The following is a 27,394-nucleotide window of genomic DNA, read 5'->3' on the forward strand; positions in this document are numbered from 1 at the left end:
TATATATATATATATATATGTTTACTTTTTCCCAAACATTTGTGGCAAATAATTACAACTAAAAAAAATAACCATGGCATTCAATAAATATTTTCTAAAAAGGGGTCATTTGGGGGGTATTTTTGCTGTCCTGGCATATTTTAGGTTGTCAAGAAATGAGGCAGTCAGAACATCAGGGTTAATACATTTCATATACAGTATATATACCATAGATTGTAGACACTATAACTTTCACACAGACTAAATAATATACTCAGATTTACCAAAGAAATGCATCAGAATGCCTTTTGGCTTAAATTTATGTAGAACGGTTATTTATTTGCAAACATTTAGAGCAGAAAAAAAAAGAAAAACTGTTTTTTTTTTGTTTTGTTTTTTAATTCTTTTCTATTTATTGTAAAAAAAAAGAAAAACAAATGTGATTGAGTACCACCAAAAGACAGCTAATGTGTATTTGGCCAAGTGAGAGAGTAACCGTTGTACAAAAGGCTCAATTCACAAAGCTTTAAGATTAGGATAACAATCTTTATTTTAAGTCATGTGATTGTAGATTTAAAAGTTCAATTGACTATGAAAATAGCTGCCACTTACATCAAAATAGGAATATTTATATTGACATATTAGCTTTGTAAATTTATCCTATTGTAACTAAAAAAGAGACAGTTATTTTCAAAGTATCATTGATCAAAACTGTTAAAGTATGTTTTTTCTTCTATTTTCCATGTACTATTAAAATAAAATATTTATTGAAAGATGATACCTGTAAGTGTGGCCACACAGGAAAGTATTTAGTGTTTCGAACTATTACCTATTCATGGCAGCTGTGTTTTGTCAGAAGGAACACATTTGTCTAAAAAGACTTTAGATAGAGAAATAAAACAATTCCTGTAGTGCATCGTTTTTAGCATTTATATAAAAAGAGATGCAAATATATGTATCTGTGTCAGCCTGTCAGAATGGATATGTTCTCCAAAAAGTTCTGTTAGGAATGTCTTCAAATTATGGTTATGTAATAAAAATGAAACTGTGTAAAGCAAAAAGAAAATTCTGCAAGGGGAGAACCTCTTCTTGTTGGTATTTATAATTTTATAAGTTATGGGACATGGAAAATAAAAAGGAATGAAAGTGCTGTTACATAGACTTATAAGCCAAGCTTTACTTTACTGAAAATCCAGGAGCCATGTTTTTTTTACTGAAGTCTGCTCAAGTTATTTCAAACCACAAACTGCTGAAAGAAGTTAGCTCCACATAGCTAAGTCCTGCCTACTCTATATGATATCATCCAGCCAACTGCAAAAAGTTGAATGCCCCTTTAAAAATCACTGAAGCCTTATTTGCTGTTCTTTCAGTCCTGGTCTACCGTAGTATACTGGGGCAGATGTCTTTCATCAGTTTGTAATCTGTTTTCCCAGTGATTACATGAGTGTGGTTTATAAAGAATGAAACTTTAGCGCCTCCTGCTGAAACCTGAAACCACTGGAGTATGTGGAGAAGATGCTATGTATGTTATATGTATTGATCTGTAGAGCCTGCCCTTATTGTACCGTTGTTCAGTTAGAATGCTGACAAACGTATATATATATATATATATATATATATATATATATATATATATATATATATATATACACACATATATATTAATATTAAAAAATAGCACTGTAAACATTAGCCTGGGTTTTTCATGACAGCACCCAGTGAACAAGTTAATATTAGTAGAGGTAAGAGGTAGTATTTCAAAAGCTGATTGGTGTGTCTTCATATTTCAAATTAGCTAGTGTGTTTAAATTTACAGTTGTTCTTTAATGTTATGTTGAATGCCTACAGTATAATGTGCACTATACAGGACCGTGGAAGAATTGGGATTTTTCTTTAAAACTCATTAGAATGTTATGTAATTAGATTGAACTTAAATGTAACTAAATAATCCATACAACATATGTATGCAAAGCTAGTAAATCTATATCCAACAGGGCAGACAGATGGGAAATGCAAGTATCTGTGGCATTTTCATTGCTTTTTATTTGGCAAAGAGTTTTCTCCCTTGGTTTTCTTCCAGAATACTTTTGTCTAAAAATGTGATCAAAATCTAGGTTTATTAGTTCCTTTAGTCACCAACATTCATTTTTTTTTTGTTTTAGTTTAACAGCAATGCCCATGATGTCAGCTGCTTCCACCATCTTGTCCAGGCAAATGTCCGCAATAAAAAGGTTCTGAAAGAAGCAGTCAATAATATCACAGCTAAAGGGACAACAGACTACAAGCAAGGCTTCAAGTTTGCTTTTGACCAACTCCGAAATGTAAGTATTCCAACATTGTCAAGCTGGCCTTACACTACTAAAATGTTTTCTCACAGCCTGCAGGCTAAACAAAAACAAAAAAAATCAGATTTCTCCATATAGGCTATACATGAATGGATTTGACCACTGTTCTGATAACTATTTACTGTTTATTGTCTTATTCAATACTCTTCAGGAAGGGATTTGTAGCAAGCAGTGTCCTTTTGTGTGTAGGAATGAGCTTTGAGTTCGAGTCGAAGCTAAGCTCGACTCGAGCATCGGTCGTTTGATCGTTCATCGAATGATGAACAAATGTGCTTTATCACGGGAAATTTGAGAGCCCATAAAGCACTGCGTGCGTACGGCGAGTGCAGTACGTTATGTGATTGGCCAAAGCATGCACCCTGACCTCCATTTTTTGGCCAGTGAAATCATCTGTGCCATGATTGAACAAAAGGCAGGCTGCCTATAGCCAATCATGGCTCAGGGGCTAAGTACACGCCCCACACTATATAAAGCTGTACACGCCCCACACTATATATATATCACAGCACTGCTAGTGCATTAACATAGAAACATAGAAACATAGAATGTGTCGGCAGATAAGAACCATTTGGCCCATCGAGTCTGCCCAATATATCTGAATCCTATGAATAGTCCCGGGCCTTATCTTATATGAAGGATAGCGTTATGCCTATCCCATGCATGTTTAAACTCCTTCACTGTATTTGCAGCTACCACTTCAGCAGGAAGGTTATTCCATGCATCCACTACTCTCTCAGTAAGGTAATACTTCCTCATATTACTTTTAAACCTTTGCCCCTCTAATTTAAAACTGTGTCCTCTTGTGGTAGTTTTTCTTCTTTTAAATATGCTCTCCTCCTTTACCGAGTTGATTCCCTTTATGTATTTAAAAGTTTCTATCATATCCACTCTGTCTCTTCTTTCTTCCAAGCTATACATGTTAAGGTCCTTTAACCTTTCCTGGTAAGTTTTTTCCTGCAATCCATGTACTAGTTTAGTAGCTCTTCTCTGAACTCTCTCTAGAGTATCTATATCCTTCTGGAGATATGGCCTCCAGTACTGCGCACAATACTCCAAGTGAGGTCTCACCAGTGTTCTGTACAGCGGCATAAGCACTTCTCTCTTTCTACTGCTTATACCTCTCCCTATACATCCAAGCATTCTGCTGGCATTTCGTGCTGCTCTATTACATTGTCTTCCCACCTTTAAGTCTTCTGAAATAATTACTCCTAAATCCCTTTCCTCAGATACTGAGGTCAGGACTGTGTCAAATATTCTATATTCTGCCCTTGGGTTTTTACACCCCAGGTGCATTATCTTGCACTTATCCACATTAAATTTCAGTTGCCAGAGTTCTGACCATTCTTCTAGTTTTCCTAAATCCTTTTCCATTTGGCGTTTCCCTCCAGGAACATCAACCCTGTTACATATCTTTGTGTCATCAGCAAAAAGACAAACCTTACCATCGAGGCCTTTTGCAATATCACTTATGAAGATATTAAACAAAATTGGTCCCAGTACAGATCCCTGAGGTACCCCACTGGTAACATGACCTTGTTCTGAATGTTCTCCATTGACTACAACCCTCTATTGTCTGTCACTCAGCCACTGCCTAATCCACTCAACAATATGGGAGTCCATGCTCAATGACTGCAGTTTATTGATAAGTCTTCTATGTGGGACAGTGTCAAAAGCCTTACTAAAATCTAGATATGCAATGTCTACTGCACCTCCACCATCTATTATTTTAGTCACCCAGTCAAAAAAATCTATAAGATTTGTTTGACATGATCTCTCTGAAGTAAACCCATGTTGTTTTTCATCTTGCAATCCATGGGATTTAAGATGTTCCACAATCCTATCCTTTAATAGGGTTTCCATTAATTTGCCTACTATTGATGTCAGACTCACTGGTCTATAGTTGCTCGATTCCTCCCTACTAATGCATTTATAGGCTTTGTTTATAGACGCACCTTTTTTTTATAATTCTTTTTTGGTATAGCAGCAGCTTTCTGTTTGAATTTTTTCAGTGATCTAATACTAGGCTCAGCTCATCCCTTAAGGGTTTGATTACTCTTGGTGTGGTATTGCATTGACCTAAGCGCTGAGTGGGTGGGACAGGGCTTAGTCCTGGTTTTGCTCCTTTTTGTAACACTATATAAAGGCTGCTCGCACAGCCACAGCATGTAGTGTGATTGTGTGGGTGAGACAGGAGACAGGGAGAGTGACATGTTTGAAGTAGGGAGAGAATAGGTATTTTGCAAGTTTGTTAGACAGTGCAGTGAGACATTGCCAGCAGTGTGAGTATGGGGAGGGAAAGGATCATGTTTTTCAGGCAGGGAGAGTAAAGTGATTTGCAGTTTTTCAGACAGTACAGTGAGACAATGCCAGCAGTGAATTAGGGAGAGAGAAGATTGTGTTTTTCAGGCATGAAGAACAAAGTGATTTGCAGTTTTTCAGACAGTGCAGTGTAGTCTAATTAGAGAAATTGCTAGCAGTTAGCCAGGGAGAGAGATGTGTGCTTTTTACAAATTAAGAGATCAGATCAGTGGCGGCTGGTGCTCAAAATTTTTTTGGGGGGCACAAACAGAAAAATGTAATAGGCATTGCTTTGTGGCAAAACACGCTCTAAAAAATTGCGTGACTTTGAGGTCACAAAAGTGTGAAAGGGACCTTCAATAATTAAGGTATAGCGTGCCCCCTTTCAATGCAGAGAGACCAGCGTGCCCCCTTTCAATGCACAGAGACCAGTGTGCCCCCTTCTAATGCAGAGATGCCAGCGTGCCCCCTTTCAATGCAGAAATGCCAGCGTGCCCCCTTTCAATATCACAGAGACCAGCGTGCCCCCTTTCAATATCACAGAGACCAGCGTGCCCCCTTTCAATGCAGTGACGCCAGCGTGCCCCCTTTCAATGCAGTGACGCCAGCATGCCCCCTTTCAATGCAGAGATGCCAGCGTGCCCCCTTTCAATGCAGAGATGCCACCGTGCCCCCTTTCAATGCAGAGATGCCATCATGCCCCCTTTCAATGCAGATATGCCATTATGCCCCCTTTTAATGCAGGGATGCCATTATGCCCCCTTTCAATGCAGAGATGCCATCATGCCCCCTTTCAATGCAGAGATGCCAGCATGCCCAATTTCAATGCAGAGATGCCAGCATGCCCCCTTTCAATGCAGAGATGCCAGCATGCCCCCTTTCAATGCAAAGTGACCAGCGTAAGCGTGTCCCCCCCCGTGCGAGGCCAGTGCTTTTACCTCACATCTGTGTCTGTCTCCTGCCTCGCCCTTCTCTTCTTACCAACATGGGTGATGACAATGGCCAACCTCTGGGTGAGCTCTTGGTGTCCAGCAGCGGCTCGCGGCTTCCTCAGTCCCCCCGCGTGGTGGCTTCTCTTCAGTCCTCCCGGCTCCCGCCTCCTCCCCAGCCAATGGCATGGGGTTTGCCTTTCGGCCAATCGGGAAGCGCGTATCGGACTGCACTTGAGAAAGGAGCGCGCGCGCCCTGTGAGGCTACTGCGCACGCTCGGAAACGCGTTGTGCGATTGGCTGCTGGATCTGTCACGCTGGGCTCCCCTATGTGTCGGCGCTGGATGTACTGAGGAGCAGGGCGCCCTTCTGAAGCCGCCAGCCATCCTACCTAACGGTCTCTCTGCACACCAGGTGTCTCCCTGAGGAACAGAACACCTTCCTGAAGCCGCTGGCCATCCTACTATCTGGTCTCTTGGCCCTCCAGACATCTCCCTCCTTCACCATCCCCTGCACCACCTCTTGGAGCCACAAACATCCAGCCGTGGACCCCTGTGTTCCTGCAGACCACCTAACAGATGAGCTATTTTATACTGTTTTAAATGTGAGCAGTTTTCCTGTACCTGCCTTACCCTTTTAATTAAACTGATAACACTTAGAGGCGCTCTGCTTTTTGTTTTTTTTCTTCCACATGTTTGGTGTGTCTCCCAGGTGGCTTGTGGCAAGCTTTAAATTACTTATTTTATGGATATCTTTAAGAAATGGCTTTCTTCTTGCCACTCTTCCATAAAGGCCAGATTTGTGCAGTATACGACTGATTGTTGTCCTATGGACAGAGTCTCCCACCTCAGCTGTAGATCTCTGAAGTTCATCCAGAGTGATCATGGGCCTCTTGGCTGCATCTCTGATCAGTCTTCTCCTTGTATGAGCTGAAAGTTTAGAGGGACGGCAAGGTCTTCGTAGATTTGCAATGGTCTGATACTCTTTCCATTTCAATATTATCGCTTGCACAGTGCTCCTTGGGATGTGTAAAGCTTGGGAAATCTTTTTGTATCCAAATCCAGCTTTAAACTTCTCCACAACGGTATCTCAGACCTGCCTGGTGTGTAATGAAAAATGCTTAAGTAAATTGTTTTTAATAATAAATGAAAAAAAAAAAAGGAAGTGCATCTATTGCCATTTTATATGTCTAGAGTCAATTTTTATTTTTGCTGGTCACAAGTGGCAAAAGTTAAAAGCATACTTATTTAATTGTTTCTTTGGTCATTTCTCATTCATAGGGAGACAGAAATAGATGTAGAACTTTGCTGATTTCCCTATAGGATGTAAAGGATTTCTTTTCCAAATGCACATTCTTCATTTATAAGAGATACACTTATTAGTTAAATAGTATTGTTACAATTTATCTTACAAAATGAAGAGGAAGAGAAGATGTGTGCGCGATTGTGGACCTGATATATCTGGGGAAATTAAGATACGAAGAGTCATGAGCTCTCGGGAAATAGAGATAATCAGTCTTTGCTGGAACCGGTTATATATGACTAAATAATAATTTGACATTCTATATATCCTCTCAGGACAGCTGTTCTGCCAATAAGAAATATTACTTTTCATTAAGTCATAAAACAAGCATATGGAGAAGCAGGATATACAGTGGTTTTGAAATCCGCAATAATTATATTATAGGAAATGTTTATAATGTTTTCTGAGACTTGGTTAAATAATCCCAAATGAACTTTGTAAAAGTGAACTAGATACATGTAAATATTTATAAGAGATTGTAACATATTTTTCTTCCATGATTGTTTTTTTTTTCAATACGTCTTTAAAAAAAGTTAAGCAGTTCTGTGGTTTCCAGAACCAATCTGGTTATCAGTCACGAATAAGACTAATATGATCTAAAAATTTGTAAGCAGATTCATTCATATGAAAAGTAGGAAGGGGCAAACGGTTCAGCCTGAGCATAAGTCCGGGCCGAACATTTGCCTGTTCGGCCAATCGCCAAACACCTGAATTTGCAGGGTGTTCGCCCCGATGAACACCGTGCAATGTACTAAGTGCTGCACAGTGCATGCTGCGTCCTGCTAGGGCAAATCCTTGCCAATCAGGGCACAGTGTAAGCTGGTTGTTAAGGAGCGGGGCACTCCTGTCCCCACATGCTTACGCGCAAATGCATACGATACTCCTGCACACATATGTGAACAGTGATCACACCACATACAGTATCTCACAAAAGTGAGTACACCCCTCACATTTTTGTAAATATTTTATTATATCTTTTCATGTGACAACATTGAGGCTACGTTCACATGTGGGCGTAACGGATTCTGCCCGCGATCCAGAAATCATTGCAAATCGCATGACGCCTGTGCGTTGCCCGGGATTTGCAATGGCACCCCAAACGCTATGCGATGTTTCAGCGATTTCCGCCTGCCCAATAGCGGTAACATCGCGCAAACAAAATCGCGGGACGCATGACGCCCAAAAAAGGTACAAGAGCTTCTTTGGGGCGTCATGCGTCCCGCAATTTTGTTTGCGCAATGTTACAGCGATTCGACAGGTGGAAATTGCTGCAACATCGCATAACGTTTGGGGTGCCATTGCAAATCACGGTCAATGCACGGTCGCGTCCCGCGATTTGCAATGATTTCTGGATCGCGGGCAGAATCGTGGTGATTCTGTCCGCGATCCGCTACGTCCAAATGTGAACGTAGCCTAAAGAAGTTACACTTTGCTACAATGTAAAGTAGTGAGTGTACAGCTTGTATAACAGTGTAAATTTGCTGTCCCCTCAAAATAACTCAACACACAGTCATTAATTTCTAAACCGCTGGCAACAAAAGGGAGTATGCCCCTAAGTGAAAATGTTCAACTTGGGCCCAGTTAGCCATTTTCCCTCCCCAGTGTCATGTGACTCATTAGCGTTACAAGGGCTCAGGTGTGAATGGGGAGCAGGTGTTTTAAATCGTATTATCACTTTAACTCTCTCATACTGATCAATGGAAGTTGAACATGACATCTCATGGCAAAGAACTCCCTGAGGATCTGAAAAAAATAATTTTGCTCTACATTAAGATACCAAGACCCTGAAACTGAGCTGCAGCATGGTGGCCAAGACCACATAGCAGTGTAACAGGACAGGTTCCACTCAGAACAGGCCTACAGGCCTCGCCATAGTTGACCAAAGAAGATGAGTGCACATGCTCAGTGTCATATCCGGAGGTTGTCTTTGGGAAATAGACATATGAGTGCTGCCAGGATTGCTGCAAAGGTTGAAGGGGTGTGGGGGGGGGGGGCAGTGCTCAGACCATGCATCGCACACTGCATCAATTTGGTCTGCATTGCTGTCTCCCCAGAATGAAGCCTCTTCTAAAGATGATGCACAAGAAAGCCCGCAAACAGTTTACTGAATACATGCAGACTAAGGACATGGAATACTGGAACCATGTCCAGTGGTCTGATAAGACCTATATAAACTTATTTGGTTCAGATGGTTTCAAGCATGTGTGGCGGCAACCAGGTGAGGATTACAAAGAAAAGTGTCTTGCCTACAGTTAAGCATGGTGGTGGGAGTGTCATTGTCTTGGGCTGCACGAATGCTGCTGGAACTGGGGAGTTACAGTTCATTGAGGGAACCATGAATGCCAACTTGTACTGTGGCATACTGAAGCAGACCATGATCCCCTCTCCTCTGAGACTCAGCTGCAGGGCAGTATTCCAACATGATTACAACCCCAAACACACCTCCAAGATGACCACTGCCTTGCTAAAAAAGCTGAGGATAAAGGTGATGGACTGGCCAAGCATGTCTCCAGACCTAAACTCTATTGAGCATCTGTGGGGCATCCTCAAATGGAAGGTGGAGGAGCGCAAGGTCTCTAACATCCTCCAGCTCTGTGATGTCATCATGGAGAAGTGGAAGAGGACTCCAGTGGCAAATTGGGAAGCTCTGGTGAACTCCATGCCCAAGAGGGTTAAGGCAGTCCTGGAAAATAATGGTGGCCACACAAAATATTGACACTTTGGGCCCAATTTGGACATTTCCACTTAGGGGTGTACTCACTTTTGTTGCCAGCGGTTTAGACATTAATGGCTGTGTGTTGAGTTATTTTGAGGGGACAGCAAATTTACACTGTTATAAAAGCTGTACACTCACTATCTTACATTGTAGCAAAGTGTAATTTCTTCAGTGTTGTCACATGAAAAGGTATAATAAAATATTTACAAAAATGTGAGGGGTGCACTCACTTTTGTGAGATACTGTATGTGAGGTATTGTCGTGAATGAGAGAAATAATTCTAGCTCCAGACCTCTTGTGTAACTCTAAACTGGTAACCTGTAAAGGCATTTAAAGCGTCACCACTGGAGAATTTTAAGCACCGTAGTTTGCTGCCATTCAACGGGCAAACGCAATATAAAAGCGTGACATGTTAGGTATCTGTTTACTTGGCCTAACATCATCTTTCATATTATACAAAAAAAGTGGGCAGTATATATATATATATATATATATATATACATATATACACAGTGCCTTGCGAAAGTATTCGGCCCCCTTGATCTTTTCGACCTTTTGCCACATTTCAGGCTTCAAACATAAAGATATAAAACTGTAATTTTTTGTGAAGAATCAACAACAAGTGGGACACAATCATGAAGTGGAACTCAATTTATTGGATATTTCAAACTTTTTTAACAAATAAAAAATGGAAAATATGGGCGTGCAAGATTATTCAGCCCCTTTAAGTTAATACTTTGTAGCGCCACCTTTTGCTGCGATTACAGCTTGGGTATGTCTCTATCAGTTTTGCACATCGAGAGACATTTTTGCCCATTCCTCCTTGCAAAACAGCTCGAGCTCAGTGAGGTTGGATGGAGTGTTTGTGAACAGCAGTTTTCAGTTCTTTCCACAGATTCTTGATTGGATTCAGGTCTGGACTTTGACTTGGCCATTCTAACACCTGCATATGTTTATTTGTGAACCATTCCATTGTAGATTTTGCTTTATGTTTTGGATCATTGTCTTGTTGGAAGACAAATCTCCGTCCCAGTCTCAGGTCTTTTGCAGACTCCATCAGGTTTTCTTCCAGAATGGTCCTGTATTTGGCTCCATCCATCTTCCCCTCAATTTTAACCATCTTCCCCTGTCCCTGCTGAAGAAAAGCAGGCCCAAACCATGATGCTGCCACCACCATTTTTGACAGTTGGGATGGTGTGTTCAGGGTGATGAGCTGTGTTGCTTTTACGCCAAACATAACGTTTTGTATTGTTGCCAAAAAGTTTGATTTTGGTTTCATCTGACCAGAGCACCTTCTTCGACATGTTTGGTGTGTGTCCCAGGTGGCTTGTGGCAAACTTTAAACGACACTTTTTATGGATATCTTTAAGAAATGGCTTTCTTCTTGCCCCTCTTCCATAAAGGCTGAATTTGTGCAGTATACTACTGATTGTTGTCCTATGGACAGAGTCTCCCACCTCAGCTGTAGATCTCTGCAGTTCATCCAGAGTGATAATGGGCCTCTTGGCTGCATCTCTGATCAGTCTTCTCCTTGTATGAGCTGAAAGTTTAGAGGGACGACCAGGTCTTTGTAGATTTGCAGTGGTCTGATACTCTTTCCATTTCAATATTATCGCTTGCACAGTGCTCCTTGGTTAAAGCTTGGGAAATCTTTTTGTATCCAAATCTGGCTTTAAACTTCTCCAACAGTATCTCGGACCTGCCTGGTGTGTTCCTTGTTCTTCATGATGCTCTCTGGGCTTTAAACTGACCTCTGAGACTATCACAGTGCAGGTGCATTTATACGGAGACTTGATTACACACAGGTGGTCCGCTCTCCTCCGATCCCCCATAGAGGGCAGCGGGTGCTGAGACACCTCCCTCTCCGCTCTGCAAGCGGAGACGGAGCTGTCATCCGCCCGGCTCAGCGGGGATCGCGGATCGATCCCCGCTGAGCAACACGGATCCGCCTACGGAGGCGGACCGTGTGAAAGAAGCCTTAACAAAGTTTGAAATATCCAATAAATTTTGTTCCACTTCATGATTGTGTCCCACTTGTTGTTGATTCTTCACAAAAAATTACAGTTTTATATCTGTATGTTTGAAGCCTGAATTGTGGCAAAGGGTCGAAAAGTTCAAGGGGGCAGAATACTTTTGCAAGGCACTGTATATATAATGTTTGGGATTCTAATTATTTTTCTAACAAAATATTGATTTTTGCATGTAGGAGAGATGTGTCAGAATTGGCTAACTCCTTCCCAGCCAGTAACACTATTTCCCGCAAAGTGTCAGTTAGTGGGTTAGTGTCAGATTGTCTGCCGCAATATCGTAGTCCCGCTATAAGTCACTGATTGCCAACATTACTAGTATAAAAATAAATAAAATTTCCAGTACATATCCCATAGTTTGTAGACACTGTAACGTTCATGTAAACCAACCAATATTTGCTTTTTGCACATTTTTTTTTACCAAAATCATTTAGCAGAATACATATTGGCCTAAATCTTTTTAGCTATGTTTTATAGCAGAATGTAAATAATATTGTTTCTTTTTTTTTTTTTTTTAAATTGTCGGTCTTTTTTTGTTTATAGCACAACATATAAAAAAAGCAGTGGTGATCAAATACCACCAAAAGGAAGCTCTATTTTGGGAAAAAAATTACATAAATTTTATTTGGGTATAGTACTGCATGACCGTGCAAATATCAGTTAAAGTAATGCAGTGCCGTTTCGCAAAAAGTGGCCTGGTCATAAAGGGATTAAATCTTCTGGAGGTCAAGTGGTTAAAATCTGCATTTTTTAAATATAAATTATTTTAAACCTCTAAACAATTATATATTTTCTGAAAGAGAGGCTTCGTAGAATAAAATGGTAGGAATTGCAGGTTCTTATGTTGCACAATATTTGCGCAACTGTTCAATGCATATTTTTAGAAAATCATTTCACTAAAATACATTTTAGTATGAATAAACACAATATAATGCAATTTTTTTAACAAAATATACAAGCCTTCAAACAGCTTGCCCCTTTTGAAATGATGGAAAACTACCCAAAATTGTTCATAGACAGCAATTTAAAGCCTTTACAGATTATCAATTTAGACTTAACATTGAATTATTGCTATCACTTCGACATTCACAGTGATATCTCACATGTGCGGCGCAATTGCTGTTTACATACACACTAGGGCTACAAGATTGTGGAATTCTCTACCACAGGAGGTGGTTTCTGCGGGTAGTATGGTGGCTTTCAAAAGACTCTTAGACCTACATCTCAAGGATCAGAACATTCAGGGCTATGTGAGATGATTACAGCCACACACACCTACACAGGTTGAACTGGATGGACTATTGTCTTTATTCAACCTCACCTACTATGTAACTATGTAACTATCATAAGGGGGCTAATAAGCCTCCTATGTCATAGTATGGGCAGGTGACATGTTCACTTTATGGAGACATCAGGGGACTGTTAGATCCCTAATGTCACCTTCTCCCTCCATTGTAGCAAAATATACACAGATTGCGCTTAATTAGCTGCTTCCCTAGCCGAAGTAGCAGAAATGATTAAATCCTTGTCTCTTCAGGGATCCCTAGTTGCAGCTCCTCCTGCTTGGCATCCTGATGTAGTTTATTGCCACTGTGGGCTCCCTGGAGTAATGGGCATATAGCACATTAAATAATGACACAAGTAGTAAACAAGCAATGGCTTTCACCAAGCTCCTTTTCTGGTGTTTTTCATGCACAATGGCTTATGCATAAATTGGCAGACCAACTAATTTGGGCTCATGCATGAAACTATCAGCAATCAGCACTAAACGTGTTTCCCAAAATAGTCAGTTAAATTCTCTTGATAAAAAAATATAACATGAAAAGAAAATTTTGGTTGACTTTTATTAGAAAATTAGACTGTTACTGTTTCGGATAAATACATAGATGAGAAAATAAGCTCTGCACAAATCGCTAGATTGCTTTTTATTTGTAATGTTTTCTTTATAATGTTATAAAAACCGTCAAAGTGTAATACTCTATGCAGGCAACAGCGATTGCTCTATAGGTGCATGAGAAACCTTAGACCCACTCTAAAACATCAAAAACCATGGTAAATAAAACATATGAAAAACTAGTGTATATAAATAATAGTGTAACAAAAGAAACAATTGTGCCTATGCCCGGTGCTCATAAATGTCCAGTGACAATAGTCTAAGATAAGAAGAAAGTCTTCCGTATCCTTCAAAGGAAATGGCTCACTCTTCCTGTCATGATGGATTGGTGCATCCCAAACGTGAATAGTTCTAATCAAAAAAGGTGAAACCCTTTGTGAACAGTGAGTGTTAAATAAATCCCCACTTACTAGATGATGTTGATCCTCCTTACCATATGGCAATGGGATCAAAGGAAGCTTAGATGGTCTCCTTGATCTGAATGTGGACTCCAACCGATCCTTCAATCCCCCTTCCTCACGGTAGGTCAGAGCTCCAAAAATGGATGCAGGAGATAGAAAAAAAAAAACTGAGAGCGGACTCCACATTGCGTAAAATTGTAAATAGCCTTTATTAGAAGCCCATTGTAGAGGCTAAAAACATATTTATAAAAAAAAAAAACTCTCCCATGCAGGCTCCTGCACTTTGCAGTGGGAGCAATATAAACCAGTAAAAAATCCTATTTTTACCAGAAAAACAAATCTTTTAATTAAATCTGCATAAACCAGGCTAAGTAAAAAATAAAATGATATTATGAAATTGCATAAGGAGAGATGTCTTCACAGAAAACTACATGCCGCAATGAACAGTTTAGATCGTAAAATATAGACTGTAGAAGTTATATGGAAATCTTGAAATTTTGTTTAAAATTTGAGCTTGGTACCACAAATTCCTATATGCCATGTCCTCTAATATGACTAAAAAGGAATCTCTGGAAGTAGCAAAGATGGTCTAAACCTTAATTGTTCAGTCAAGATTTACATAGTATTTACATAATATTCCATAAATATTGTGCATCAAATGATTGTTTTCATTAAAGGTATTCTCTGTAGACGGCAACACAAGAGGTGAGAAGTTGGTGGGTGGGAACAGAGCCAAATACTATGGAACAAAGGTTTTTATTAGATCGGCTTTCTTGTAATGATAACCGATGTGGCTAAGCAGCCACTCAGTTGTCATTACAAGAAGCAGAAGGGGACGTTCCCCCCCTCCCGCCGCCTTCCGCGGCTCGCCCAGGTCTCCCGTTCCACTGGAAGAACCGAGTGCGTACCGGCCGGCCGAAGACCTGAAAAAAGCCGGATTTGGGTCTGATCGTGTTTCCGATGTAAAGACCCAGAAGTGATGTCCTTAAAGGCACCAGATTAAAAAAAAAATGACATCACTCAAAACAGCCAAACTTGGCGTTTTGAATGCTTTTAATTGCAGAGGGGCAATTTGGGGTCTTTTAGACCCCAGATCCCTCAATAAAAAGGACCTTTCACTGACTATTACTGTCACAAGGGATGTTTACATTCCTTATGACAGCAATAAAAGTGATTGAAAAATAAATAAATAAATGGACAGTGTAAAAAAAACAAAAAATTAAATAAATAGTAAGACCAAAAAAATATTTCTGCCCAGAAAATTGCATTTGAAAGACCGCTGCGCAAATACCATGTGGAAAATTTTGCAACAATCGTAATTTTATTCTCTAGGGTCTCTGCTAAAAATATATATATAATGTTTAGGGCTTCTAAGAAATTTTCTAGCAAAAAATACTGTTTTTTACTTGTAAGCAACATATATCCTAAAATGGCTAAGCTCCATGGGGTTTAAATATAATATTAAAACAAAGTAGAATTGTTGATGGTTATGTATTCAATATTTTAGTAAAGAAAATTTGCTTTGATTTGTTTTACAGACTAATGTATCAAGAGCAAACTGTAATAAGATCATCATGTTGTTTACTGATGGAGGAGAGGATAAAGCAACAGAAACATTTAAACTCTACAATAAGAATAAAACAGTAAGTATATTCTTTCAGGCATTACCGTATGCATTCATGCAATGAAAAAATTCAGATTAATGCTACAAAGAACCCAAGACTCTATTTAGAAGGGTGTTTGAGGGAGAGCTATGTCGTACAGTTTAAATTTTCCTATAACACCCAACAAGCCTAATTTCTGAATAGCCATTTTTTAATAGGACTTTATTTTTGCCTTATATGGTCAACCAGACTGTTGTATAGTATATAAAAATCTCATTTTAAAAATATATTTATTTTACAATAATTTAAACTCTATCTGTCATAACAAATAGTTTAAAGGCTATTTTTCATAACTTGCATATCTAGAGGTTATACCAGCATCCAGCTTCATTCAAGATTCTAAAAGATTACAAAGATTAAAAGTAGGGTAGATGTGCATGTGTCAACGCATTTCCCGGGGTCTCCTGCTTTCTTTCCCGCTTTGGACCTCGGATTGTTTTCATGTACATATAAAATCAAAAATTAAGGAAATGCATAAGTCGAATAATATAAATAAGCCAAAAATAATAACATTGTACATAATAACAATATAAACTATAACCCAAAAAAAGGAATAGGAAAAGACAGAGAAAAAATATTTATTTATTTATTATGTTTTTTTTTTTTTTAACTTTCCTTGGAGGATACTATATATTATTGGAATGTACAATGTTTTATTTTTTTGGTTGATTGCATATTATTCAACATGCTTATATCTCTCTTATGGTATATATTTTCTTAATGTTATTTAATATGCACATGGAAAATAAAATAGGTCAAAAGGTCCTGAGGAAGAGGGAGACCCCCACAAAATATGTCAACCCATGCACATCGACCCTACTTGTAATCTTCTAAAATCTTGAAGGAAGCTAATGTTTTTACCTCTGGATGTGCAAGTTATGAAAAATAGCTTTTAAACTATATGTTATGATGGATACAGTATTAGTTATGATCAGATAAATATATTTGTAATAAAGATTTTTTTTATGCTATATAATGGTCTAGTTGACTATTTGAGGTATATGTAAAGTCTCATTACAAAATGGCTATTTAACAATGTTTAAATAAAGGGATGATGACTCTTGTGGTGAGATAATAATGATAACACTTCACTCCCGCAAATATTTCTATATTTTTCAACCCTTAACTGTCATTTTCCAGGGTTGGCTCTCTTTAGTTGCTATGAGCCAGCACAGGTTGGCTGAAACAGCTCTTCCTGCAGGCACTGATAATTAGATTAAGATAAGGCTCATTCATCTCCCACTGATCAACAGAGGTAAGAAAAATCACACAGAAGATATTTTACATCAAAATAATGCCCACACTTGGGTTGTATTGACAGCATCCAAACCAAACTATCTATAGCAGATTTTCTCAGTTCCAGTCTCAAATACAGCTGTGATAAAAAAAAGAATGGAACTAAATTGAAAACAATAAATGTGGGTTATAGTATAAAAGTGTCCCTTTTGTGTTTTAAGTAATTGAATACCGGAAATACTATTGTATAAAATGTGAGAGCTACTTCACTATTAAAAACGTGAGTTTTGGTGGAAAGTGAGGTTCTAAATCATGTGAGATTCTGTACTTTTACAAGCAGAGTTGCAAAATATACAATTTTTTGTAAATATTTTCCCTAGACACATTTTTTTATTGTCTTACATAAAATACTTAACTCAGAGGGTCTGTCTTTATAAATGTCCTGTAGTATGCTCACCACTTAGGTGGACTTTTTGATGACTTGCTCAATGACCCTATTAATGCTCTCTTGTTATCAGCAGGTATACTAAAAAAGGGAGTGGCTAACATTAAAGTAAAACCCCTAGCCTTCCCCTGTTATGCAAAATAATATAATACTATGTGATTTTCGATGTATAATATACTGAACAATTATGGAGAGATGGTATAACTTATAAGGTTTCAATATCTGAAAAGTTATTTTGTGTTTCCAGTTTTTAATGCTGAGCCCCTTTTTTATTGTAGTTAAAGAGTAATTTCATTTGTGTTGCAAAATAAAAATAAAAATGTGGGCCTTTTGTTTCTGTATAGAAATAGCTCTTTGTTTCACCAGACTCATAACATGCTCATTCTGAGTGGGAGTAACTGGTTCATTATCAATCAGTTAATGTTAACGCTCTAATAAGGAAAGATCACAATTTGGTCATAATTATAGGAGTTTGGAAGTGTCTGCTCTTTATTAATGCAACAGTTTTTTTTTTTCTAACTAGCTTATTTTAAGATGTTCAGAACATTATAACTTTTTTCTTTCTTTTCTCTCACTGAAACAGTTATGCGTTAGCCACATTTATTCAAGAGACCTAAAGTGCACCTTTGCTTTCAGAGCAAATAGAATACTTTATATAATACAATATCTGAAGCACTCTGTTGTTCAGTCTTATAAATAAATCCAGCAGCTACAGTTCATAAAGTGCATAAGACATGTAACATCAAATAAAACAATCAGACCTTCTGTGCTTATACCACCACACCCCCTATATTTTAAACATTAAAGTGCAAGGTTCTGTTCTTGGACCTCTCCCTGGGTCAGCTGATAGCCTCCATGGCTTTCAATATAATTTCTACGCTCATGACACCTGAATCTGTCTCTCTACCCCTCAGCTCACAACATCAGTCTCCTCATACATCACTCATTTACTGACTGACATATCAGTCTGGATGTCACACCAATTCCTCTCAATCTATTCAAAACCTAGCCCATAAAACGTCATCCCCCACGTGCCCCTTCCCCTGACTTCTCTGTCAAGATCAATGGTACGTGAAGAGGAATAACACCGCTCAGGCCAGTTAATATTCACAAACCAAAGTGGGTGATTAACCTCCCCCGGTAAATTTTCCTACCCTGCTGTACTTTGTACCACTCATGTGAATAAAGAAATTTCTTCTTCATTTGAACCTTTGGTGGTGTGCGACCAATTTCTTCTTATATAAGATCAATGGTACAACCATCAACCCGTTCCCACATGCCAGGGTGCTAGGTGTAATCCTGGAGTCTGAACTCTCGTTTCAGCCCCAAATCCAATCAGTTTCCTAAGCTTGCTGCCTCAACCTCCACAACATCTCCAAAATATGCCCCTTCCTAACTAATGACACCACAAAGCTCCTAATTCACTCCATGGTTACTGTATCTCTTGACTTGATTACTGCAACTCCATTATAATTGGCTTACCTTTACATAGGATGCCCCCCTTCAGTCTATCATGGTTTCTGCTGCCAGACTAAACCACCTTACCAACCATTCCGTTTCTGCCACCTCTCTCTGCCTGTTTATCCATTGGCTGCCACTCACCCAACAAATTATTTTCAAAATACTAACAGTAACTTACAAAACCATCCACAACTTGGCCCCCAGCTGCATCACTAACCTAGTTCCAAAATGCCAACAAAATCATTCTCTTCATTCCTATTAAGACCTCCTACTCACTAGTTTTCCTCCCATGTTCACTTCCGGGACTTCTCTCGAGCCTCTCCCATCCTATGGAATTCCCTACCCCAATCTGTCTGACTATACCCTACTCTGTTCACTTTAAGGTGATCCCTGAAAACTTTCCTATTCCTAGAAGCCTATCCTGCCTCCACAGAAAAACTGTACTTTTATTTTCACCATCAGCTTATCCACCGCAGTTATTACTATTTGTATCACCTGACCCTCCCTTTTACATTGTGAGCTCTAACGAGCAGGGCTTTCTGATTCCTCCTGTATTGAATTATATTGTAACTGTACTGTCTGCTCTCAAAATGTTAAGGGCTGTACAAACTGTTGGTGCTATATAAATCCTGTATAATAATAATAATAATTAAAAATAAATCCATTTTATATGAATAAAATGCAAAAACATAGTTAAAAAACTGATATATCTACACATAAAGAAAATAAAGTGCATAAAAAGTAAAAGTATTTGTGTAATAAATTGGAAAGCAATATTATTACCTACCTATCACAGAATGGTTAAAAATCTCAATTGATAATCCTTTTGGTTCTCCACACCTTTACTAGTTAACCAGGTAATACTGTTACAACTCATCTCCTCCTCTTCTCACTAGGCAAATAAAATATCATATAGCAATTCCTGACAAAATGGTGCAAAGAAAAACATTTGTTTATTAAAATGCTATGAAAAAAATAAAAAAATAAAAGCTGTTCCACTTACATGTAAAAAGTGTTATAAAAAAACAGCTTTAACAAATTGATCTATTGATTATGGATCCAACTGGTGCATTTCATCAAATGATTACCGTATATACTCGAGTATAAAAAAATATATAAAAAAGGGGGTGAGGTTGGCGCTTCTCTGGTGTATGTTCAATCAAATATTAAACCGAAGTCAAATATGAATGCAATAACAATGAGTACTAATAGATAAATAAATATTCATACAATGATAAGAAAGTGCATGGTGCTGGATAAAAAAATGCTGAAAATGTGATGCCCTTCCTTATTCACTAGAGGGAGGAGCGTGCACTTATAGATATGCAAAATGCAAATGTGAAATAGATTATTAGGTGATATTAGAAGTGCCAATGTGCTATTAAATGGAATACCTCTATGATCAATTAACCCACGGGCATATTAAAGGTGCTAATATAAATGAAAATAAATAAAACCAATACAATACACTTGAAGTGACAATAATCAAATAAATAGTGCTGGTTCGTGATAGTGATTTGACAGTCCACAGTCCATACAATGGTAATCCTGTGTATTGGAAAAAATAGTCCTAAAAATTAGGGCTATCTACAGCGCTTGCTAAAATTTTTTTTTTTTTTATATATTATGTAAATATAAATATAAATAAAATTGCTGATGTGAAAAATAAATAAATTAATCTGTGTGCTAATAGTGCCAATGTGCTAATAAATATACAAATCAATTCATCAATATTCCAATACCATACATATATAAAATTATAAAATTATAAAAAACTATTTCTTATTTTTCTAGTGTACTCAAAATGCAAATGCTTGTGCAAATCAATAACTCAATAATTATAAGTTCATGCATAAATCAATACATTTTCTTTTGTGCGTATAACTATATATCAAAAATGTCCAAAGTATAAATAAAATAAAATATATAATCCGTGAAAAATCCTTTTCTTAGGAAATGTGCCAGTGCTCTTTTAAAACAAAATTCAGTGACTGGTATAAAAAAGTGACTGGTAAAAAAGTGCAAAAAGTGCTTGAAACTTTCTTCCCGTGCAATATAATGTAAGGTGGGTAACTTACCAAATGGAGTGGGTCTCATATATTGTATAATATTGAGACTAACCAGGCTTTATGGTAAGTACCCTTTAAGAATCCTCCTCTGCCGCTGATGGTTTTCCTCCTCACGGATCCATAGAGCAGCTCAGGTCATAATAAATAAAAGGCCCTATTAAACCTCCAAATAGGAGAATTCCCCCCTCAATTCAGAGTCATAGTGGCACACATTCTCCTGGCCTCTAGAATACATACAGTCAGTCAGGTCCATAAATATTGGGACATTGACACAATTCTGATCTTTTTGGCTCTATACAACACCAGAATGGATTTGAAATGAAACAAACAAGATGTCCTTTAACTGCAGACGTTCAGCTTTAATTTGAGGGTATTTACATCCAAATCAGATGAAAGGTGTAGGAATTACAACAGTTTGTATATGTGCCTCCCACTTTTTAAGGGACCAAAAGTAATGGGACAATTGGCTGCTCAGCGGTTCCATTGCCAAGTGTGTGTTATTCCCTCATTATCCCATTTACAAGGAGCAGATAAAATGTCCAGAGTCCATTTCAAGTGTGCTATTTGAATCTGGAATCTGTTGCTGTCAATTCTCAATATGAGATCCAAAGAGCTGTCATTATCGGTGAAGCAAGCCATCATTGGGCTGAAAAAACAAAACAAACCCATCAGAGAGATAGCAAAAACATTAGGTGTGGCCAAATCAACTGTTTGGAACATCCTTAAAAAGAAAGCACGCACTGGTGAGCTCAGCAACACCAAAAGACGTGGAAGACCATGGAAAACAACTGTGGTGGATGACCGAAGAATTCTTTCCCTGGTGAAGAAAACACGCTTCACAACAGTTGGTCAGATCAAGAACACTCTCCAGGAGGTAGGTGTATGTGTGTCAAAGTCAACAATCAAAGAGAAGACTTCACCAGGGTGAATACAGAGGGTTCACCACACGATGTAAACCATTGCTGAGCCTCAAAAAGAGGAAGGCCAGATTAGAGTTTGCCAAACAACATCTAAAAAAGCCTTCACAGTTCTGGAACAACATCCTATGGACAGATGAGACCAAGATCAACTTGTATCAGAGTGATGGGAAGAGAAGAGTATGGAGAAGGAAAGGAGCTGCTCATGATCCAAAGCATACCACCTCATCAGTGAAGCATGGTGGTGGTAGTGTCATGGCGTGGGCATGTATGGCTGCCAATGGAACTGGTTCACTTGTATTTATTGATGATGTGACTGCTGACAAAAGCAGCAGGATGAATTCTGAAGTGTTTCGGGCAATATTATCTGCTCATAGTCAGCCAAATGCTTCAGAACTCATTGGACGGCGCTTCACAGTGCAGATGGTCAATGACTCGAAGCATATTGCAAAAGCTACCAAAGGGTTTTTTAAGGGAAAGTGGAATGTTATGCAATGGCCAAGTCAATCACCTGACCTGAATCCGATTGAGCATGCATTTCACTTGCTGAAGACAAAACTGAAGGGAAAATGCCCCAAGAACAAGCAGGAACTGAAGACAGTTGCAGTAGAGGCCTGGCAGAGCATCACCAGGGATGAAACCCAGCGTCTGGTGATGTCTGTGCGTTCCAGACTTCAGGCTGTAATTGACTGCAAAAGATTTGTAACCAAGTATTAAAAAGTAAAAGTTTGATTTATGATTGTTAATCTGTCCCATTACTTTTGGTCCCTTAAAAAGTGGGAGGCACATATACAAACTGTTGTAATTCCTACACCGTTCACATGATTTGGATGTAAATGCCCTCAAATTTAAGCTGAAAGTCTGCAGTTAAAGCACATCTTGCTGGTTTCATTTCAAATCCATTGTGGTGGTGTATAGAGCCAAATGGCACTTTTCCACTGCAAGTACCGGCTCGTACCGGGTCGGCTCTACTCGGCCCTGCTTGGCCCGGTTTGCTTTTCCACTGCTGGTACCGCATGGTATAGTGTCGGAACGGTTCGGTACGGTATGGTATAGGTTTGCTTTTCCACTAAAGTAGTACTAAGTTAAGTGGGTGGGATAACAACGGGGTGGGTGGGATTCTCTGACCAATCAGTGGCTAGTAGTGACTGCATGCAAAGGATTGTGGGATATGGTACCAGTTTGGTACCTGTTGAAACCACAATCGAGTAGGTACTGTTTTTTCAGAGCCGTACCGTACCGTTCGGTTCCATGCAGTGGAAAAGCAAACCTATACCGTACCGAACTGTTCCGACCCTATACCATGCGGTACCAGCAGTGGAAAAGCACAAAAGCGTGCCGAACCGATACGGTTCCATGCAGTGGAAAAGCGCCAATAGAGATTAGAATTGTGTCGATGTGCCAATATTTATGGACCTGACTGTATCACCAGGAAAAGGAAGTTGACCTCCACCCCAACTGTTTCAGAGGTTGTTACATACGTAAATTTCACCTATGAACACCAAAGACTCATAGCCAACAGATTAGGCAAGATGACATTGTTTCAACATGCTTGGAAGTCATGGATACCATGGACTACTAAATGATACTAGTTGGTGTAATTAATGATACTGTATGCAACTGTGCTCAATATATGTCGTTTTTCTTATTCTTGTGTGATGATATGCAACTTTATATACCTGTTATTGGTTTTGTTGTTACTCTTTATGAAAACTCAATAAAAATGTAATTTGAAAAAAAAAAGATACTTCCCAAAGGAGAGATGCAGACACTGCAGCTTTCCTCATTAGAACACTAAGTGTGCATAAGCTCAAAAATATTTTTTAAAAAAAGTCACCCCATTCAGATTCACTCTGCACACAATAAACAGCTATTTCTTCAGAGCAGAAACAGGTAGGAATCTGCAACAAAGTTTGTTAAAATACCTGAAATGTACATAGATCAGTCAGAGGGAATTGTTTTTTTCTCTACAAAAATTAAGTTACTCTATAAAGACAAAAGGGTATGATACATACAGGATCTCTGTCTTCTGCAGTCTATTTTGCTAATGTTACTGCTAGTTTAGCACATGCAAATAGCTTAGGGCCCTTTCACATTGGGCAGTTTCCGATCCAATCAGTAGGGAATTAGCTTACAGATCCCCTGATGATCAGAGGAGAGTGGGTGGATGACACATCCGTGTCCACCCACTTTCTGCAGAGCGAACATGGACAGAGCCCATGGACTCTGGGTCTGTTTACACCCGACTACCCTTTGACCCCCCCCCCCCCTCCGCCTAAATGGAAAAGGATTGATCCCCTTACTTTTTTTTAGCCGACCAGATCAGACCCGGAAGTAGTACACAAGTCCATGTGCGCCTGCCTATCCATAGGAATGCATTTACCTTCCAATCAGGTTCACCTGAAAACTGACAGGCCAACCTGATAGGATCGCTCATGTGAAAGGGGTCTTAAGGTCTAGAAGAGGCCTTAAACATGACTCCTCCAAAATGAATCAAAGAACTTCATCACTGAAAATAGCATATGGTAATTTTGCCCTACACTTCAACATTTCGTTGAGCAGCCATGGTACACTGTTGTCACTCTTAGGAAGCCAGCACAGAGCAATAATGCATGACTGATGCTAGAGTTAGTGCATGTAGACAGGAAATGACTCAAAGAGGCTGGAGGAGTTTTGGAGGCGGCACTAGTAGGCTCCTATGAGGGACTGCGTCATCTACTTTTTTGGGGACTGCAGAGCAATCAAACACTGACAGGTTCCATGAAGGTCACAATTAAGATGTGGGACATGGTATGAAACATTATGCAACCAGAGGTTAGTGGGCACTCCCCAGCCACGCCGATTTGGTTTAACCACCATCTGCCCCATTTTGCTACTATACCAGATCCTGGTGTCTGGGCGGAGAGGGGAATTTGGACAGCTGAAAGACATTGTGGGAGGAGGACAGTTGCTTACCTTTGATGAATTTAGGTCTAAATTCCAACTGCATAATTAGTACTTTTTCTGCCTATAGCTGCGCCATGCCTTCTTTTCCCAATTTGGAAGCACCTTGTTACACATCCTCTGACTCAGAGCAGTTGTTGGCTTCAGAACAACTTCCTAAGACGCTATCTACAGTATATAGAGAATTATTCACAACACGTCAAAGCCAATCAGCAAATGTAGGGAGTGATGGATGTCTATGATACCCGAGTTTCAGTGCGAGGATTGGGAATATATGTGGGATTACCATTTCAAATATTTGGTGTCTTCCAGGGAATGCCTTATACAGTATAAGATTCTTCATCCAGTTTATTATACCCCAGCCAGGATTGCCAGGATGTATGCCTCTGACCCTGTGGATTGTTGGTGATGTCAGCACTCTTCAGTGATCTTTGAGCATGTATTCTGGCAATGCCCACTCATACAGAAATTCTGGTGGGAGGTGGTTGGGACTCTTGTGGATATTACAGCCCTGAGAGTGCCTTTAACTTTGGCTGTGTGTTTGCTTGGTTTAGTGGAGGAGCTGGCGCCCCTTCGGGCACAAAGGACTTTGTTATCCCTCACTTTGTTCTATGCACGTAAGGCCATCCTTCTATATTGGAGGAAGGCGGAAACGCCTTCATTGGCATACTGGAAGACACTCATAAATAAGGCTTTACCATTCTACAAGGCAACGTAACCAGAATAGAGGATGCTTTAAGGAGTTTCAAAAGATATGGCAGTGTTGGACTTTGAGCTTATCCACCCTTGCCTGAAGGTGGTTGTAATCCGTTGCTGGTGAGGGTGGGTGTCACTCCGGTGGGGGGATGTAGATGTCCCCTGATGTTAAAGAAATTATGTCAAATAGACAGATAGCAGTCAGGTGCGGGCAGGAGATATTGACATGATGACATAGACGAGGGCCCATGTGGGGGTGACATTGCCATGCTGGAATTTTCCTAGATGGTATTTTAGATATATTTGTATGTAATGTCCTTTTGTGGGTATTGCACGGGGGGAGGGGGGGGGGTTTGGATGATGGGGTTGTTTTAGTTGATGTACTGTTTGTTTTTTGTTGCACCTGTGGTGCTTACTGTAGTATTTTTTGGATACTTGTTTTGTATGTTGTTATATGAATCAATAAAAAAAATATTAAAAAAAAAAAGAGGCTAGAGGAGATCAACTGTATTTACTGTAGATATAAATATGAGAACAGTGAATATAGTATTTGATTACTAAAACCTTAAACTTGGCAAACGTTTATGATACACAGTTCTTTATCAAACTAAATGCCATTCATTTTGGGTTTATATTTATTATAAACTTCACATTTTTCTTACAAACAGTACTTAGCATGCTGGGAGGTGTTGGTTTAGGTGCTTTAGGTTCTTCTTTACTTTACATGCATATAGGATAGCCTAGTGAATGCAGTTTGCAGACGTTTGTTGAGTAATTAGACTTTGTATTTTGTTTGTGATATAATTCTTAACACTGTTCATGGTAGAAGGAAATCTAAATATCAGACGTATATACCAAGTATATATTTGCCTGCAGCCACAGTTTCATTGGTTATTTTCACTAGAAAATATCCACTTACGAAGAATAATGTAAAAGGTTGTACGAAATAGGCAGCAGACAGAACCATTATATACTAATGCATCGCATCAACTCCTAGAACATTTGCAATGTATCACTGAACATAGTTACAGAAAACTAAAACGAATGGCTGCTCTGAAAACATCCCCATATTCATTCCTGCTGGGTGAGTGAAGATGAACACAGTGGGGACTACATGACCATATGCTCAAGAAATGATCCAGAATTACTAAATGAATTGTGGTTCTATTTTAGATACCATCCTACATAACTTTTCTATCCAGATGTCTCAAAGCAATACACTTCTCAACTGACTAAGTGCCTTAGGTTTATGTGTATAATTTGATGTTGTTTAATTAACTGTATATAGGCTAATCAAAATATTTAGATGTCTGCAATACATAAACCTAGTATACGACCAAGATAAATACATAAGTGTACCTAAACAAAAATTAAAATAATATGTTCACCTTTTGATGGCTTAGTTAACATTAGCACATTCTCTGAAAATTGATCTGCAGTGTATCACTCTTTAGAGAGTGGCTAGGTGGAGGCATTCAGGGGGTGATCTTCCTGAATACCAGATTTTTTTTTTGTTTCTTTTTTTGTTATTTATAGTGTGGCCAATGTGCTGAAACTGCAAGCCATGCATTTGGCTTGTGGTTGTGGTGCAGCCCCATTGACTGGAATGGGTGGGTTTGAAAGGCAGTGTTGCTTCAAAATGTGAACTGCCTCCTCCGGGTGTATATAACACTTTAGGTGAGCAGGGCAGTATTTGCATGGTTGGCTACCCCCCACCCCAACCACTTTACTTTACCACCCTTTACTCCCCTCCCCATCACCCTCAATAACTAACTAGTACCTCCACCAAGGGGTTCTTCCTACTGCGCTATCTCCAGCCAGCCAGTAAAACTGTGGTATTGGGCTGCCCACATTTGCACACTCACAACCCATAGGTTTGAAAAGGCTGTATCCATACTACAGGAACATGCCTATTCTAGTCTATGGGACTGTCTGCATTCAGAGAGCCCAAACCTAGATTTCAATACACAGATTAGTGTATTAAGTGGCATAGAAAGGTAGACTAAGGAGGGGGCTGGAGGGAGTTTTTTTTTTAGTAAGGTCAACCAATTATATTGTTGCCATGTTGCTGT

General features: G+C 39.1%; 1 protein-coding gene across 2 annotated transcripts in view; it reads left to right on the forward strand.

Moving 5' to 3' along the window:
* Window positions 1-27,394, forward strand: part of CACNA2D1 (calcium voltage-gated channel auxiliary subunit alpha2delta 1) — a 960,240-nt gene that overhangs the window by 732,070 nt on the left and 200,776 nt on the right. For both annotated transcript variants that reach the window (XM_082257081.1, XM_082257082.1), the window contains exons 11-12: window positions 2,142-2,300; window positions 15,430-15,534. In XM_082257081.1, the coding sequence (XP_082113207.1) occupies window positions 2,142-2,300; window positions 15,430-15,534 (264 nt within the window). The remainder of the gene's footprint in view (window positions 1-2,141; window positions 2,301-15,429; window positions 15,535-27,394) is intronic.

Source organism: Pelophylax lessonae (genome assembly GCF_965119305.1).
Source record: "Pelophylax lessonae genome assembly, chromosome: 4".
NCBI lineage: Eukaryota > Metazoa > Chordata > Amphibia > Anura > Ranidae > Pelophylax > Pelophylax lessonae.